Raw genomic sequence first — 18,308 nt, 5'->3', positions numbered from 1 at the left:
AATATATATCAGCTGTTAAAATGCAAGTTTTCCTGAAGATCTACATGGGTGTAGAAATGGGATACCCTGGGCCTACCTATAAGCAATTCTATAGAATGAGAAGAAAATAATGTATTCAGTCGATAAAATATTAACTGAAAGTTGATTATCTGTAGCAAGTAGTAAAATACAAGGTGGGATTGCATTTAACTATGTATATCAAGGCTCAGAAGTAATTCCAACTCTGCTCCTTGTGCTTCACCTAAAGTTATTTTTGCAGCTCCTTCCACAGCATGTGATTTAGAGTCTTATGTTTTAGCATAGTTCATCCAGTTCTTTGTCCTATATCATGTGTCCCAAGGACTATCTGCATCGATGTTCAGAATGATGGTTCACTGAGAAGTAGCCAAAAGGGGAGTAGTAATATTAGAGAGTTTTCTGTTCATATAGTTAAAATTATACGATAGCAAATAAAAGCTTAACTCTCAACTATTTGGAAAAGCCATCCATTCAGATGGAATTTATATTTCTCAAAGATTCCAGATATCTGAGGTCCTTGGGTACAGAAATACTAATAACATTGTAATTTCCAAAGACTGGCCTTGCCCCCAACAGTCAGTGAAGAGAGTTTATTTGAAAACACAAGTGTAATGATTATAAAGATTATGTAGATATAGTTAAATGTAACAAGATATTAGAACAAATATTAATGATTGTATAGTTTATTCTTATCATATGGTAATCTGGCAAAATTAGAAAGCAGTACACAACATAGAATTACTTTTATATGATCATATCAATATTTCTACCATTTTCCCTTAGTTCTCTAGCACAGGCAATTTCTACTTTTCACCACTTTGAATTCCACGTGTCCCCTAATCCAGGGATATCAAAAAAGTATCTGTATTATGCTTTTCAGCCCATTAATCCGCTCTTGTGTCAGTGGTTCAACATCTTTTGTAGGCACCATTTCCCTTTACCAAGGCAAACTCAAAAGAGTAGAACTGTAGGTTAAATATAGTGGCTATAAAAATGTTTTTCCTTGTTTTACTTTTTAACTGAGCTTTTAGGAATGTACTGTGGCAAAAAAAAGAAGAGACTGTATCTATACCCTTCATCAGTGTTGAAGTTCTTCTTGATAACGTGCAGTTTAAATTTCATCAGACTCATGAAACGATAAAGGTCTTGGATCAGACTGCCCAACAATCAGGGATTCTAGAACTGGCTACCTCCCCATCTCTTCTGCCAGGAATCTTCATCTTAGGCTTCCTGTGAACACATTCCATACTTCCCTCTCCTTTTTATCCCCCTACTCTCCTCACCCAGTGACCATAATTCTCAGAGGATTCCATGACCAGCACAGCAATATCCAGCCTTTCCTTGCTCTCTACAGAAAAGAATCAGCCGTAGGGTTTCAGACATCAAAGATCTTAGCAAAGCAGAAATTACAGGGTGTAATGTGAAGATAAAAGACCCAGGAAATAAAATTTGGAAGAGGGAAGAGTAGAAAAAGTCTTTTTTTATGGCAAAATAGTAAAGGAGGAAACAAGAGGGTGATGACAGATGGAGGAAAGAAAAGCATACTAATCACTCTGAACATTTATATAAAGTAACTTGTACAACATGCATTATCACATTTGAGCCATACACAAACAAGGTGGATCAATAACTGATATTAGATCAGTTTTTAAACTAATGGTACAATGCAAAGGGAAAGAAAAGTCCTGAATGCTTTGGTCAGGTAGTGCCAAGTCCTGCCCTCCATACAAGTCACCCACTAGTCATTCATATCTTTGTGCTATTTCAGTAGGTCTCTGAAACAGAGTCTAAAGCAGGCTTGATCTGGAATGGAGCTCTCAGAAGATTTCTGCCAGGGTTCTAAAACCTGAACAGTCAGAATTCCAGTGCAGCCGGAGGCTGCTTTCCAGGCTGAGCTAGTGGGGGATAATGCAGTTAAAAAGAGTAAAAGATAAAAGTCTCCCAAGTGTTTCAGAGTCAGGCATCTCTAGTCCCTATAGTTCTGCTTTACTGAAGGTAGAAGCTGATCAAGAAAGAGTACTTTCTACCAGCTTGGACTCTATTACTTTCCCCTGATGCCTTATGTTTCATAAAGGATTATTACTTATTAAGGTTATTAACCCTTGAATGAAAAAGACCTAAGAGATGGTTACACCTATGCCAAGTTAATAAAAATCATATAATTTGGGTACTTGCAGAAAAAGCCCTAATTTTTCTACCTTTCTATTAGGATAACACTTCCCAATATTTTATTGGGATAATAATATTTTCTCTTCAACATATCATGAAGACTGATTAATTTCTGAAGTGTTTGAAACTGCAAATGGTTTAGAATTATAATAACGTACATAGGCCTGATAGTACACAAAATGGGGGAAGGGCAGGGGTGAGGGAAGCTGTGGCTTATAATTAATGACTGCTTCTGGAAACTACACATTCATATAAATATTTGGTCAATTAAATAACTTAACTAATTTAGGACTTCCCTGGTGGCGCAGTGGTTAAGAATCTGCCTGCCAATGCATGGGACACGGCTTCTTCGATCCCTGGTCTGGGAAGATCCCACACGCCGCAAAGCAACTAAGCCCGTGTGCCACAACTACTGATGCCACAGGCCACAGCTACTGAAGCCCGTGCAACAAGAGCCCGTGCTCTGCAACAAGAGAAGCCACCGCAATGAGAAGCCCACACACCGCAACGAAGAGCAGCCCCCGCTCACCGCAACTAGGGAAAGCCTGCATGCAGCAATGAAGACCCAACACAGCCAAAATAAAAATAAAATAAAGTTAAAAAAATAACTAATTTAGTCAATGAATGGATATTACATATTCCCTAGTGCACACTGCACACATCACTGCTATCAAAATTGCTTTAAAACTATTCTTAACTCATCAAATATCTCTATAATGTTCCAAATGCCTTCCCATAGCGTACTACTAAATGCTTCGGCCATTTCTTGTTATTATTCTTGACAAACATTTCACCTGTGATGAGGTAAAGCTCAGTGACAACAAACCCTGGGTACTCAACAGTTTGAATACCCAGTCTTATTAACCTTCATGTGAGTTTCTACAAGTAAGGTATAAAGTTTTCTGAGATCCACACAGATATAGTTAACACCTAGTACTTTGTGTCACTATTGTTCTAAGCATGTTATAATAATAATTCTCAAAACAAGCCTATAAGGTGGCTACAAGCAGCTTAGTTAAAACACAGGGAGCAAGGGAGTTCACTTAGCCATTATCAGCAATGATGAGTTTTTATCTAAAATGTCCACATGCGTTGAGAAAAATATCTGAACAGTCAATAAACAAAAATAAGTTTCCTATAATTAAAGTTTTCACATGTAATAATATTGGCTTCCTAGCTATGGTAGACAAAAATTCTATTCCCCTTCCAATTCATGTACCCCAAGTTGGTTCAAATTTTATCTGTTAGTAAGAATTCAAAAGGAAAAGTAAATATAAATTAAATTAACATCTTTCTTTTAGACTAGGCATAGATAGCTAACGTATTGGCTTCGATACCCAGATAAAGTGTACTTAGGTCACAAAAGTCACTGGAATCCTACCACCATTATATGTAGGAACATATTGGACTCTTTTTTAACCTTTCATTACCACTATTTGGAAAATTTCCAGAAAGGTTTAAAAAGAAAAGTAAAAAGGAGGAAGGTGAAAAGCTGCAAAGTTCGTAAGAGTCCTTCCATTTGAAGAAAGGCTGAAGAGACCACACTGGGACTGAACCCTCCTGAGAGGGTGTGAAAACTTACATAATACAAAAAGACCTGAAGCGCCAATTAGAACAAAGTTACGTGGGATTTTGTAAGAAGTAGTAAATTATGGACAAAAAGCACTATTTTCCTTTCAACTCATACGGAGGCTTGGGACACCCACAGGATTGTATCTTGCAGAAAACTATCTAGAAAATGCTAAAATGGAGTCAAAATAGGTGTTGCTGTTATGCCAGTAAACAAAAATTAAATTGTAAGCTATAATTGGTCTATTGGTGATCTGATTTAGGAAAGAAGATTTGAGAAGACTAAGTCCACTTTTCCTTTCCGGTTAATTTTTGTAGGCCCTAACTGTTTCTCGATTTATGACACTAGCATTCTAATGATATTCTCCAACTGTCCAATTCAACCTTGTGTTGTCACTAATCATCTAAGTAATAGAGAACCTTCAAGTGTTTGGTTTCCTGATACAGGGTAAAGTCCAAACTCCTTAGCACTGTATGCCTACCCTCTTCCTTTTCTAGCTACTCTCCCAAATGCACCATTCACAGGCAGATGCTTCCTTCACAATCACCTCATGTCCCTAATCAAACATGTCTGTCTCTGTGGTGGTCAAATCCCAAACCTAAGCTGTGTGGTTTGACCCCTGCAGGTATAGCCCTAATTTCCTCAAAGTGCCATAAGGTTTAATGCTTCTGTACCCTTGCATATGTTATTCCATCTGGCTGGTATGCCTTTCTCTCCATCTCCCTGGTTCTTCTGTCTGATTAAATTCATCCCTGAAGACTCAGTCTCACATAATCTGAGAAGCTTTTCTGACATCCTCATCCCTAGGTGGGTCTGATGCTCTTTGGACACAGGGCTGTATTCCCCCACTAGACTATGAACTGCTTTACCACTTTCTAGCTGAGTGACCTTGGACAAATTCATTAATTTCACTGAGCCCGCTTCTTCATATAAAGAACATTAGCATTCATTTGCTGCTATCACTATGAAATAATGAATGTGAAAAATCACTCTGTAGACAGTCAAGCACTGTGTAAGCATTAACAATCTTATTATAAACCAAAAGAGCACACAGTATTCTAGGTGAATATACTTCAGTTGATCTAAAGTTAAGATTCATCTCTTGGTTTCCAGGCCTCTCCAAGGATGACCTGCACTTTATCCAACTTTATGACTCCAATTAAGTCCTTGTGCTTCTATCTTCCAAGGGAAAAAAAAAATCTATCATGATGTCTAGGTCATCTGAAGAAAAGACTTAGTGGGAAGCTCCTCAAGGGTAAGGATTGTCCTTTTTTTTCACCTTTCCTATTGCCTTCACAAGAGTACTGCGTGATGCACAAATACTGGTAAAAAGGAAAAAGATGAATGAGTGAGTGAATACAAGCATATCCTGTCCTCAGTGAGCTTATAATCAAAAGGAGTGAGTGATATGACAGGTCCCATATGAATCTGGCCTTGTGAAAGTGGTAACAAATGCCTTCAATGTCATCTTAAAGTGTAGTAAGAAACTGAATTTCCTGCTATGCTTATTTTGTTTGGTGATTTGATACATGTTGTAACTGCTATCTTAGTGACTCATGCTTAACGTGAATGTTTTAACATTATAGAATCGCTTATGCAATTCAATACCTATTTTAAAAAATATTTTCTGCACTAGGCCCTATGAGAATATGAAGACAAAGGTGATGGACTTTGCCCATAAGATGCTAAACATACAGAAAGGAAGCTAAGTCATCAATACATATAATTAATACAAGGCAGAATGTTGTAAGATGTACGGAAGACATCTGAGCTAGGGCACTGGCACCATAAAAATTATAGCTATATATTACAAATTACTGGGGGCCAATAGCTTCTGCTATTATAGAATATTATATACATGTATATATATAAAACATTTGCTACATGCAATGGTGGATATTTCTGACGGTCTTCCTCCTTAACCTAATTACAAGCCTAACTGTGTTGTTGTCTAATGAATAAGGACTTACTGTTAACACCTACATCACACGTGTGTACCAAGCACAGTTCCAAGGCCCTTAGGTATATTGCCTCATTTAATCTCCACAACAACCCTACGAAGTAGATACAGTAATCCCTATTTTACAGAGGAGAAAACCAAGGCACAAACCTTGTACCTTTTCAAGGTTAAGAGGCAAAAATGAAAAGATGTAAACAAGGACCTGAGAGAGAAAAACGAGTATTCCACATAGAGAGAGTGAGCGGACTCCACTTGCCACAAACGCTTCGACCAGTGCTTTCCACCTCTCCCGAACGCACCCACTGGGAACAACCTATCTCCTTTTCCTTCCCGGCAGGGATTAATTTTCTTTTCCCAAGTCCATAACTGAACGGCTGATTCAGATTCTCTCAAACGTTCCCAATCCAGAGGGCAGACTGGTATTTAAATCATAGGCAGTTCAGGGTAAATGAGACCGAAATCAGATCCCGGGGTGGACGAAGCTCAGGCAGGATCACGAAATTAAAGCTTTAGCGCTGGCCATCCGTTCCTGGATCACCTCCAGGGGATGGCAGCAGCACCCGGCTGACCCAGGGGGCGCTACCCCGGCAGTATCCCCCAGGCGGCTGGGGTTTTGCCATCTGCTCGCTTTACCCTTCACCTGCCGGCGCTGCCTGCACGGTCTCCACCCTACTCGGACCAAACGCCAGGCCTCACGCGCCTCGCCCTCCCCGCGGTCAAGTTCCAAACCCACCCGGGTGCGTGTCGGCCCCCGCAGAGGCAGCCCGTCCCGCTCCCTCCCCCGGCCGGCTACTCACGGTTCCAATACACCGGGTAGCATTCTCCTTGGGTCACATCCACCTCGTAGAGGCCGCCCCGCACACACACCCGCTCGATGTTCACCAGCTCCTCCATCTCGCGCCCGTGCCCCGCAATGCGCGGGCAGAAGCCGCAGACGCGGTCCTCGGCGTCGTCCTCCACGGAGCTGGAGGCCGGCCCCGCGGGGGAGGCCGGGCCGCCCACATGGTCGTCGTCCGGGTCCTGCGCCCGGGCCCGGGCTCCGGTGGCCTGCAGCAGGGTTCGGAAGGCGAGCTCGATGCGGAGCGAGTCGTAGCCGATGAAGGGCTTCCAGGTCTTCTTGTCCTCCTTGTAGAACCAGCGCACCTCCTCCGGGCCCAGCTCCGTCACCACCTCGTAGCGGTGCCGGGCGGCCGCGCCGCCAAGCCGGGTGCGCTTCCTCTCCCCGGGGCCCCCTCCGGCCACCCCGCCGCCCCCCGAATTCGTCGGGACCAGCGGCTGCTGCTGTGGCGGGTGCAACGACGAGGAGCTGCCGCCGCCACCACTCTCGCCCTCGCTGTAGTAGCGTAGCGAGGAGCCCGACTCGGCCGAGCTGAAGTCATAGTTCTCGTCACTGAGGCAGGGGTCCAGCGCCAGGTGGTGGTTGTGGTCCTCCGCTCCCGACGCCAAATGCAGACCGGCCTCCCCGCGCAGCAGGGCCAGGGGCACCTCGTCGTCGCCCGGGTCCCCGGCGGGCAGGTGGTCGAAGCAGCAGACGCTGCCGCCGAACGCCGGCCCCGCATCCGAGCCCAGCTCCCAAGCGGCGGCGGCGCCGCCGCCGCCCCGGCCGTTATGCTCGGGGTTTCGCGGAGGCCCGTGGGCCGGGTAATTCATGCTGTGGAGATGCCGCCGGCTGCCCGGCCCGGCGCCGAGCCGTGGCCCACAGCGCTTCCGCCACACATTCAACGCCGCCGCCCTCTCCACCAGGAGTTTTTAATCTTTCAAATCCCGACCGGGGTTGCGGCGGCAGCGGCAGCGGCTCCGCCCCCCCGCCGAGGCCCCCGGCCGCCGCAGTCGTGTTCCGCCGCCCGCCCCATTGTCACGCAGCTCGACGTAGGTGGCGCTTGGCCTGGAGCCCCGCCCCCCCGGCCGCGTGTGCAGTCCCGGAAGTTCCTTCTCAGCCCGAGCAGTGCGGGAGCCACTCCTCTTGCCCTTCCCGCCGCGGGAGAGGGGTCAGCTCATGATTCCTCAGTTCCCTTCTCCTCCCCTCCCTTCTCCCTGCCGTGCTGCTGCCTCGGACCCCGCCCTTATGAGGGTCAGAGCCCAGGTGTGGAGAAGCTTTAGCCGACTCATCCTTGCAATGCGGGTCTCGAGCCCAAAGGCTTAAGCTACCCGTCGAGAGGGCCCTGGGAAATTGGATTCTCCTGACACTGCTTTTGTGACCTTAGGCCTGCCTGCAGCCCCAGCTGGACCTTATCAATCACCTGGTCTGGTCCCTCCAGAATTGTCGGCCCACGGGAGGGCACTCCACCCCTTGCCCACTGATTGCTTATGTGGCGCCACCACTCCCACTCAAACCCAAGTCTAAATCTCCCTTCATATGCCATCTCATAATACTGCTTGTCTTGCAATACTTATTTCCTGTTTTCTCAACCTCATTGTAAGGCCTCTGTTGGAGACAAAGTCTATATGTCTCAATCTCTCCCACACAGTGGATGCACCGTCAATGTTGATTATAATGGTGTCAAGCACAGCCAGTTGTGATAGATTACTGGATTGAAAACCAGAAAACCAGGTTCTAGACTTAGTTTTGATAACTAACCGTAGGCTGGTCACTTAATCTCCATCTGTTTGGTTTCCTCATCTGTAAAATTAAATGATTATTGGACTAGATGCTCTTTTAAAGTCTCTTATAGCAATGGAATTCTATAACCTTTTTGTAAAAAATTAATATTTATTTATTTGGCTGCGCCGGGTCTTAGTTGCAGCACATGGGATCTTTTTAGTTGTGGCATGCAGGATCTAGTACCCTAACCAAGGATAGAACCCGGGCCCCCTGCAGAACCCGAACCTGTTCTCCATGCATCTCTGATTCTGTAGCTTATTTCCTGGGATCAGGTTGAATGCTGAGGCTCCCCTATGCGGTTCTTTTATATTACACAAAAAGTTTTATAAGCCAATCACCCTGTTAAAAATCCAGAGAAAAACAATCTCCAACATCAGTATTCTCAGTTCAAGATCAGACAATATTCAGTTTCTTTTTCCTCCATTTGTGGTGGAATCAGATTGATAGAGCATTTTTTTCTTGCTGCTGGGATCTAACCTGTCAGAGATTGCCATTATTTAAAACAGGACAGTCTGGGACTTCCCTGGTGTTACAGTGGTTAAGAATCCGCCTGCCAATGCAGGGGACACGGGTTCGATCCCTGGTCTGGGAAGATCCCACATGCCGCAGAGCAAATAAGCCCACATGCCACAACTACGGAAGCCCTCGCACTCTAGGACCCCCGAGCCACAGCTACTGAGCCTGTGTGCTGCAACTACTGAAGCCCACGCGCCTAGAGCTGGTGCTCCGCAACAAAGAGAAGCTACAGCAGTGAGAAGCCTGCGCACAGCAACGAAGAGTAGTCCCCGCTTGCCGCAACTAGAGTAAGCCCACGCGCAGCAACAAAGACCCAACGCTGCCAAAAATAAAAAAACAAAACAACAAAAAAAGGACAATCTCTAGGTTGTATGCATTTGAAAAAAGGCATTGCTTCTCATGGGCAGATACAAAACGCTGTTGGGGTTCATGGCTTGGTAAGTAGAGCATAGGCTGGATTTCTGCTCCAATTTGTGCCCTTGGCTGGATTATCTTGCACAGTGAACAACCCGCCCAACTGGACACTGCAGCCCTGACTCAAAGCACGTAAGATCAGAGCCCTTGTTTCTGTTTATATTACTTTCTGAGTACCTGCATGTCAATTTCTTCTCCAGTCTTTCTATGGACAACTTTCAGAATCTGAAATTAGGTCTGAGCTTTGATCTATTTGCTACCCATAACAGCATTCATTCTACAGTGTTTTGATGGTCACCTATGTGCCAGGCATCTCTGTGCTAGGTTCCAATACAAAAGAGAATGGGAGAGACTCAGTTCCTTTTTCAAGGACATTACTGACTAGTGGGGGATACATACAAGTAAACAGAAACATTATAGTACAGCGTGCAAAGTACTATAAAGGTTATTTAATATAAGGGATATCACAACATTTAAAATATCTCTATCCCTTAGGTTTCTTGATGGACTACCTGTACAGCTACCTGGTCAGAGTATTTTAGCCAAATTCTAACTCTTAAGAACAGTACAATTCCCACTAATGAGTATTATCCTCTGTAAAAAAAAAAAGAAAAAAGAAAAAAGAAAAAAAGTATTCCCTTCCCTGTATTGAATGAATGTTCCTATTGTTTAAATGTTGTGCTTATTAGGTTATGCTGAGAAGATTATCCTCTTGGGGACCATTGCATAAGGCCACAATTTTTTAGGTAGCATGATCTTTCTTGAAGAAAATGTTGATCCTCGGAGACGATGAACAAAATCACTATCCATCTGGCAGGAGTAGGGAACCTCAGGTTCTCTCCTGACCTCACTATCTTGATTTAGACCTTAGTGAGGGCAGATATCAATCAGTATTTGTGGGAGTTAGTTGAGATTGCCTCTGTCCCTTGGAAATGAGCTGGGACCAGAAGGACAGAGCCATGTAGCCAACCTCAGGCTGACAGTGAATAAAAGATATTTGAAAGTATAATACCTAATTTCACATAACTATATGTGTTTATTTCATTGTTATTCCTTAGCCATATCAAGGCAAAAGCCACAAAGCTGCTCTATTCAACGTCTTCTGCTTTAAGAAGTCATCTTTTATCTGATTCTTCCTGCTACCACTATCCTACCTTTGCTTTCTAGAGCATCTTTTCAGATCACATGATCCTGGCAGGAGGGGGAAGGTTTCCTCTATTCCAGTCCCAACCTGTTGGAACAGGTGTCAGGTGGGTCCTCGCCACTCTACATTATTAGTGTATGCGATTCACACAGCAGTATCTGAACTTCCATGGTTGTATGCAAAGCATTCTATTTTTTAAAAATAATTACCCAAGACCAAGCCTTCTTCACATGAGCCAAATAAGTATGATCGATTCAGACTTTTGGCATTTGTGGATCCATGCTGCTGCAATAACCAGGTGGATGTGGAGCCAAGCCTGGAAAGTTCTCATTGGTGTGGGAGAGAAAAAGAGGCAAAGCCAGCTGGTTTGTAGCATAAGAGACTGAAGCATCTCAGCTGCACATCCTGCCATCCTCCATTTACTATTGGGCACATGGCAGGGGCTATCTAGCAATAACAGTCATCTTCCCCTCGCCACCTCTCAAGTTACATGGTGCGATTTTGTGCTACCCTTCTCTCTTCTTCTCTCTTAAAGGTTGTCCCTGTTGTCCATTTTAATCCATTTTCACCTGTGTAAAAATATTAGGGTTAGCCTTATGCCATGTAATTTATTATGAGCCAATAACCCACACCTGCACTTGAAATGGCTATGTCCAAAGTATATGGCAGAATGTTTAGAGTGAAGAAAGTCATATAACAATACCCTCCGTCTGCTGTATTTCCTATTTGATAAGCCATCTGCTACATTTAAATTTTTTATTTTTAGGATTACTATTTATTTAGTTTCTTAAAATGTGAGTGTCTTAGTCTCCGGCTGCTATCACAAAATATAATAAACTGGGTGGCTTATAAACAACATTTATTTCTTATAGTTCAGGAGGCTAGTAAGTTCAAGATCATGGTGCTGGCAGATACTGTGTCTGGTGAGAGCTTCCTGGTTCATAGGTGGTTATCTTTTCACTGGGTCTTCACTTATTGGAAGGGGCTAAGGGGCTCTGTGAGGCTTCTGTATAAGGGCCTTCATGACATAATCACCCTCCAAAGATCTTCACAGATGAAGATCTACCCTCCTAATGCCATCACCTTGGGGATTAGGATTTCAACATACGAATTTTGGAGAGACACAAACATTCAGACCATAGCAGACAGTGTCTTTGGTCATAGACTAAATGGAATGATAACCTAGCCTGAAGCAGGAAACATTCATTGAACCTGTATAAGATGTCTACAGAGTTTCAGGCATTATCCTAGGCCCTGCAGTGAAGCATTCAACAATCTAGAGGTATCTTTAAATAAACCCAGAATGCCAACTTTTTAGTTCCTGTGAGGAAAATATTGATAACTCTAATGCCAGAATGACCACAGGAGTCATTCTTTCCCTAAAGACAAATCAAAAGAGGAAGCCAAGTTACAATCAAAAGGTAGCTAGGCAAGCAGAAATAATGTAGGAATACATAATGAATAAAGTCATTCATCCTCTTGTTTATTCTTTCAACAAATATTTATTGTCTAGTGCTATTTTGCTGATGGTTTGTTGTTTTTATGTTTAATTGAAGTCACACTTAAGATGTAGAATTACTAAATGCATTGACTTAAAGATTTGCAAGAAGTCTGCCCACTAAACTGTATTTATCAAAACCTCATAAACATTTTTTTATATTCCTTCTGGAAATAAAGATCAATGGTATTGAAGGTTTATATTCAAATGAAAGAAAATGTAAATCAATACAATATTGATGCTCAATGGAGGCAGTCACAAAATCCTCAGCTTGTTTATATATAAGAAAGAGCAGATTTAGCTATCTCCCTGACCTTTCATTATAGAAAAGTGAGTTGGACCATAATCACAGGCTGCTGTGAGGTCTACATTATGCATGCATTATAGATGCATTTGATGACTTTTGTGCTTCAGGATTCTTTCCTATCTCACCCCGGGGCTAAACTGAAAATTTAGTATATAAACTGGAAATAGAGCAGTTATATAGTATATAACTCATATGGGCCTTCAACACAAAGTAATTGATAAGCATAATATTAGGCTGAGAAAGACTTAAAAGCAGCATCATGTATGTGTGTAGTTTATTCTGGTTTTCATATAACAAGAGAAAAAGGAGAGAAGAAAGAAGTTATGTTTCAGTAGGGATTTCCATTAGAGCAACTCTGGGTAATTCGCAGAGTTTTTAAAGGACTGAATGGCAGAATCGATTCGTTGTTTTTGCAACTGCTGCTTAAGGGTGTTTATCCTTACACCATAAAGTCAGCATTTCAAATATAAGGTTTCAGTTTGAATAATATATAATTCTAGACTCACAAGCCCACCGATAAAAGCTCTTTCACAGCTTTCCCACCGGCTTTTTGAACCACACTAAACAGCTGTTAGGGTAAGGTCATTGATGAATTAAAATGGGATGGTAGGAAAGCAAAGTTCTTCAGGAATACAATCTTCTTCAAGATTTAACAGCTTGTATTTTGAATACAAGAAACGAGTAACAACGGCCTTGCCTTTACACTCATTATTTCCTCACTTCTTTTGTTCGATTAGTTTGAATCAAACTAATACTTAATCATCGATGAGAGCATACAAATAGTCCTTCATCTGATTATTCATATTACCATGCTTCTCAAGTTAGAAATGATAAACCTTGATCACTCATATAACTGTACTTCCAGGTTAGAAACTATAATCCACAGGTGCTCTTGAGATAATTTTAATAAAGGCATAGAGGGACAGCGTATCATTTTCCTAGGGCTGCCATAACAAATTTCCACAAACCGAGTGGCTTAACAAAATAGAAACTTATTCTCTCATAGTTTTGAATGCTAGAAGTCCAAAGTCAGTGTAGGTTCCTTCTGGAGGCTCTGAGGGAGAAACTGTTCCATGCCTCTCTCCTAGCTTCTGATGGTTGCTGGCAATCCTTGGTTTATAGCTGCATCACTCCAATCTCTCCCTCTGTCATCACAGAGACACACTTCTTCCTTGTGTGTCTGTGTCGCTGTGTGTCCTCTCCTTATAAGGACACTAGTCTTTGGAGTTAGGTCCCACTCTAATCCAGTATGACCTCATCTTAAGTAATTACATCTGCAAAGACTCTATTTCCAAAAAGGGTCACATTTTAATGTTCCAGGTGGACAAGAATTTTGGAATATGCAAACACAAGTGTTTAAACAACTTTGTTGAACATATATACAAACAATGATTAGATTAATTTTTACTCAGAGAACTCTTGTATATGTAAATTAAAATGGTAAGTGTAAAATCATAAATACAGACGCGGGAGTTTCAACATTCCAAATACTGAAAAGCATATGGTACAAAGGAGATTTTGCAAAATGTTTACTACAGTAAGGGCAGTTATTCATTACAAAACAAAAATGATATTTGCAGAGGTTGCTCCAGAAAAAGTGGCTTTTGACTCATTCAGCCATTTCCATTCTCTGCCCATCCAATTATCTGTTCCTCTTCTCACCTACTCAGAAAGAATTTAAGGTGAATTCTAGAAGTGCATTCAAAACAATGAATATAAGTGAAAAAATTGATAAAGGGGAAAAGTGAGTTTAGAAAAATAAGAAGTCAGCAAATAACACATACTGGATAAATTCTCATGTATTTGTGAAATAGAGATGGACCACAGTTTGGCTCTGAGCTTTCCAGTATATTAGTTATATGATCCATGGTCTTGATAAAATGAAACAGTTATTGATATCTTTCTTTATATATGAACAAGGAAATAAAACATTATTTAGCAAAGGGAATTACTTATTTTCATCTTTAGAATTTTAGATGATAAATATATTATTGTAATACTTCACTATGGATATTCCTTTCCGAAATTTCTCAGAGAAGTCATGGGTTTTCTACAGAACATTTTGGGGGGTGGGCAATGGGAAAGAGTATCTTTCCTAAACCCTTACAGAGACATAGTACTAGAAAATATAATTCAAACTGTATTATCTCTGTTTTGAAAACAACACAATAAGAACAAACAAAACAAAAAACTAACCCAGAGTAGGAAATACCTTGGCATTGGAATAAAAATAGCAGAATGGTTAAATAATCTATTGTACATCTATGAAACTATGGAACATTAGGCAAAGAGCAATTAAAAAGAATGTATTGGCACAGAAAGATCTCCAAGTCGTATTACTAAGTGAAAATAACAAGTTACAGAAGAATTATCTGTGGTTTGTTTGCGTTTTTACATTAAAAACACAAACCCACACTCTATATGTGTATATAGACACATGTTTGTATATATTCACCTACATCTGTGTAAATAATTGGTAAAAGTTTGAAAGGATAAGCTGCAAATTACCCACATAGTTACTTCTGTATGGTGGAAAGAAAATGAAGTTGGACCTTGAGTTCTATATTAATTGAACTTTATATAAACATACATTTGTATGTTACTTGTATAATTAAAAAATTACTGTACTGATATTATCATCTTTCTCATATGGTCCCACCAGGGGCTTATCCTGTGTAAGTCTTTGTTCAGTTTTGATGGGAAGGGCATTGCAAAGCTCAACCTGCTTCAAAATATTGATATTTCTTCAACAGCCTGCGATGGTAAGTCATTCCTTCCTACCTGGTCTGATATACACCCGTAATTTGAGGCACTTTCTTGAGTTATATAATAAAGGTAGGAGTATTGTTCTTGTATATGTACCCTTAAAATGTGTGTAACTGGTATGACCAGGCTTTTCACTAAGTATAAATGAGGTCGTATTAAGTTTTTAATGCACAAATTATTACTTGAGCTCCCACTGACTGGATTGCTAGTCAAACATTTCCCAAATATTTTCTGTTGTCCCCAAAAGGATGACTTACATCTGCTCACAATCTGTTCTGTCCACTACAATAATCATCCTCGCCCACCACATTCCATTTCTACTGCTCTGGTAGCACTGTGTCTACCCATGTGCTCTTACTGGCCTCCAAGTATCTTGAAGGAACCTCACTGTCACCTTGCTAGTGGCGCCATCCTCTCCTGATATTGGCAGTAGCTTTGCCAAGTTGCTGTATTCAGACTCTCCCCGAACCTCCACCATCCAGGTGCCAGAGTAGTGCCAGGCTGAGTTGGGAGGAGGAGAGATCAGCCCTCTTCTGGGCTCTGAGCAACACCTTTCACCTGAAACTTAGAGACTCTGCCTAGAGTCACAAAGCTTCCCCTTCAAACTCTCCCTTCAATTTCCAGTCTCCAGGACCAACTCTCAGCTCCCCTCTTCTTCCTGTCTTTCCCCTCCCCAACATAAAAGATGAAGATAAAGCTTGGGGTCAACTAGCACAGAACAGTATGTGCTCAGATCGGAACATCTAGCATCTGTGGTCAAGTTAATACACTGAAAAGGTCAAGCACCTTAATAGCTTCTCCCAAGAACAAAGGAATAATCTCCGCCAAAGGCAAAGAAAGAAGTCTCCGCTTCTGCGTACAAAAGAAACTACAACTCTTAAATGACAACTTTCTCACTTATACTCACTGTATAGGAAAACCCTCAATTTTTCCCCTTTCTCCTGTTAGGGAAAAACCCAGTTCTTCCCTACTGCCTTTCTTCCCTGTGTGTCTCCTTTACCTTCATACAGAACGCTTCACTTCTGACACTTCTGGTCAACAAAGTGTGGAGGTTTTTCCCCACACCAAGAAATTCTCCATGACACCAGCTGGGTGTCCTACAATTTAACTCAATTCTGACACTATCTACCTGGAGATAGTGTCAGATCCTGCAGGTTAAGGGCTCAGTCCCACAAGCTGCCCCTCCCATCACACTTCAGACGCCAACTGAAAGTAGTAGTTTCCCAGGTTACCCACCACTTCTGTCTAACTTGGCTGCAAATGGAGATTCCCACAATCTCTCCTAGTTTTAATTTGCTAGAGTGGCTCACAGAACTCAGGGAAACACTTACTTACTTTTACCAGTTTATTAAAGGATATGATAAAGGCTACAGATGAGCAGTCAGATGAAGAGATACATAGGGCAAGGGATGTGGGAAAGGGCCTAGAGCTTCCGTGCCCTCTCTGGGCCCACAGTCTCCCGGCACCTTCATGTGTTCACCAACCGGGAAGCTCTCCGAACCGCATACTTTTGGGATTTTATGGAGACGTCATCACGCAGACATGATCAATCACTAATTCCATTTTCATTCCTTCTCCCTTCTCAAGAGAATGGGGCGGAGGGGGCAGGGCTGAAAATTCTAAGCTTCCAATCAAGGCTTGGTCTTTAGGGTAACCAGCCCTCACCCAGAAGCCATCCAGGAGCTGAATCAGAGTCACTTCATTAGAACAAAAGACACTCCTATCACCTAGGAAATTACAAGGGTTTCAGGAGCTCTGTGCCAGGAGCTGGCAGCAGGGACCAATATTTTGGTATTTTCTAATATTTTGTATTTTCTATAGTCTCCCACTCACCCAGGTTTGAAAACTCTTAAGGCCCAGGCCCAGCTAGGGCATCCTGGGTACAATGGAAGCTCTGCCATCCAGAAGGAAAAAGATAGCTTTTTTCCATTAACCCAATAAAATCACAATAGTTTATCAGATTGGTAAAGGCACAAAGGGTTAAAACTCTTAAGACCAATCAATGTCAGTGTATGAAAGAGTTGGAGCCAGAAAACACTGGGTAGTTCCATATGAATCTGGTAGAAAACAGGAAGGACAGAGGGTAAGAGGAAAAACTTCCAGAAAGAGATTCTAGACATGAGTTGTGTGGAAGAAAAACTCTGGCCCTATCAATTAAGTGATAAATGTTTTGAATTTCTAATTTCACCCTTAAGTTAGTATCATCAACAAACTGAAAAAGTTGTCATAAAGATGACTGACATAAGATTATAAATCTTAATAGATAAAGAGTTCCTAATCATAGATTGGAAAAACTAATAAACCCCTGTCAAAAAACTGGGCAGAAGTTATGAACAGAAAATTAGCTGAAGAGGGAAAGAAAACTTAAAAATGGTTGAAAGAATTGGATAAAAGTTTTATTTGGCACATTAACAAAACCAAATATAAAGTGAAACAATACTTGCATTCTATTTTGTGCCAAGCAAAGTTTGTGCTAGATCACAGAGGCCCCTGAGCCAGTACCATGCTCGTGAGGCTAGAATTTATTCTGTAATACTAGGAACACACAGACTGTTTTTTTAGCAGAAGAGTAACATCATCTCAGCCCCTTCTCTCTTTTTAAAAGGAAGATTAATTAGTCAGTGGGGTGTAGGATGGATTAGAGAAAATGAGATTGCCTACCATAATTGTAAAGATGAAGGAACAGTTCTAGAAATGATCTGCACAGGCATGTTGTTGGAAATCTAGCTTTGGCAAAACCCATGAGAAAGGACTGAATTATGCACTGACTTCTTCCATCCATTGTACTGTCTCTCAGTAGAACTTGCTGCTTGATAAGTGATGCTAATGTATCATGAGTCTCTGTATAAGTGGATATCACACAAGAACAGCCCAGAACTCATTTTTTTCAAATTGAACAGAGGTGTCCTTTTAAAGAAATTTTGTCCTTCCACAAAGATTAGGAGACATCAGCATCAAGAATTAGGGGATTTCCATTTTCAGAAAGTGCTTTTTTTTTTTTCCTTCTCAATGTCCATGACCCATGAGGAACAATTTTCTAGACCTCCTTAAAATGGCTATGCCATCCATTTTTAATCGTCCTGCTTCATTGCAAAGATAGCCTACCTTAATGAGGCTTCCTTGAGTTTGGCTTCACTCCAAGAACAAAGAGTTTTCAGATACATATTTTAACAACTACTGCAACCTTCTTAGAAGATGCCCTTCCCCAAATGAACATAAATATTGCTTCCTTCTTTCAAAGAAATAACAGAACATCAATTCTGTTTGATTGGCAATAACATTAAGCAAAGCCCCATTTTCCTGTCTAGATTTCTTCTGTTTACTTCCTATGTTTTAACTATGTT

General features: G+C 41.7%; 1 protein-coding gene across 12 annotated transcripts in view; it reads right to left on the bottom strand.

The window, feature by feature from the left end:
- Window positions 1–16,665, bottom strand: part of DDHD1 (DDHD domain containing 1) — a 106,814-nt gene extending 90,149 nt beyond the window's left edge. For 3 of the 12 annotated variants that reach the window (XM_082386828.1, XM_082386817.1, XM_082386822.1), the window contains exon 1: window positions 6,515–16,659. In XM_082386828.1, the coding sequence (XP_082242954.1) occupies window positions 6,515–7,367 (853 nt within the window). In that variant the 5' untranslated portion in view covers window positions 7,368–16,659. Of the gene's footprint in view, window positions 1–6,514 lie in introns of all 12 variants that reach the window. The other 9 variants (XR_014243081.1, XM_082386824.1, XM_082386819.1 and 6 more) reach the window with 8 other exon arrangements.
- Window positions 16,666–18,308: the final 1,643 nt, after the last annotated feature.

This window comes from Balaenoptera borealis, assembly GCF_965194805.1.
Source record: "Balaenoptera borealis genome assembly, chromosome: 3".
Classification (NCBI taxonomy): Eukaryota; Metazoa; Chordata; class Mammalia; order Artiodactyla; family Balaenopteridae; genus Balaenoptera; species Balaenoptera borealis.
Note: the sequence above shows the minus strand (reverse complement) of the source record. Positions and strands in the feature narration are given on the sequence as shown.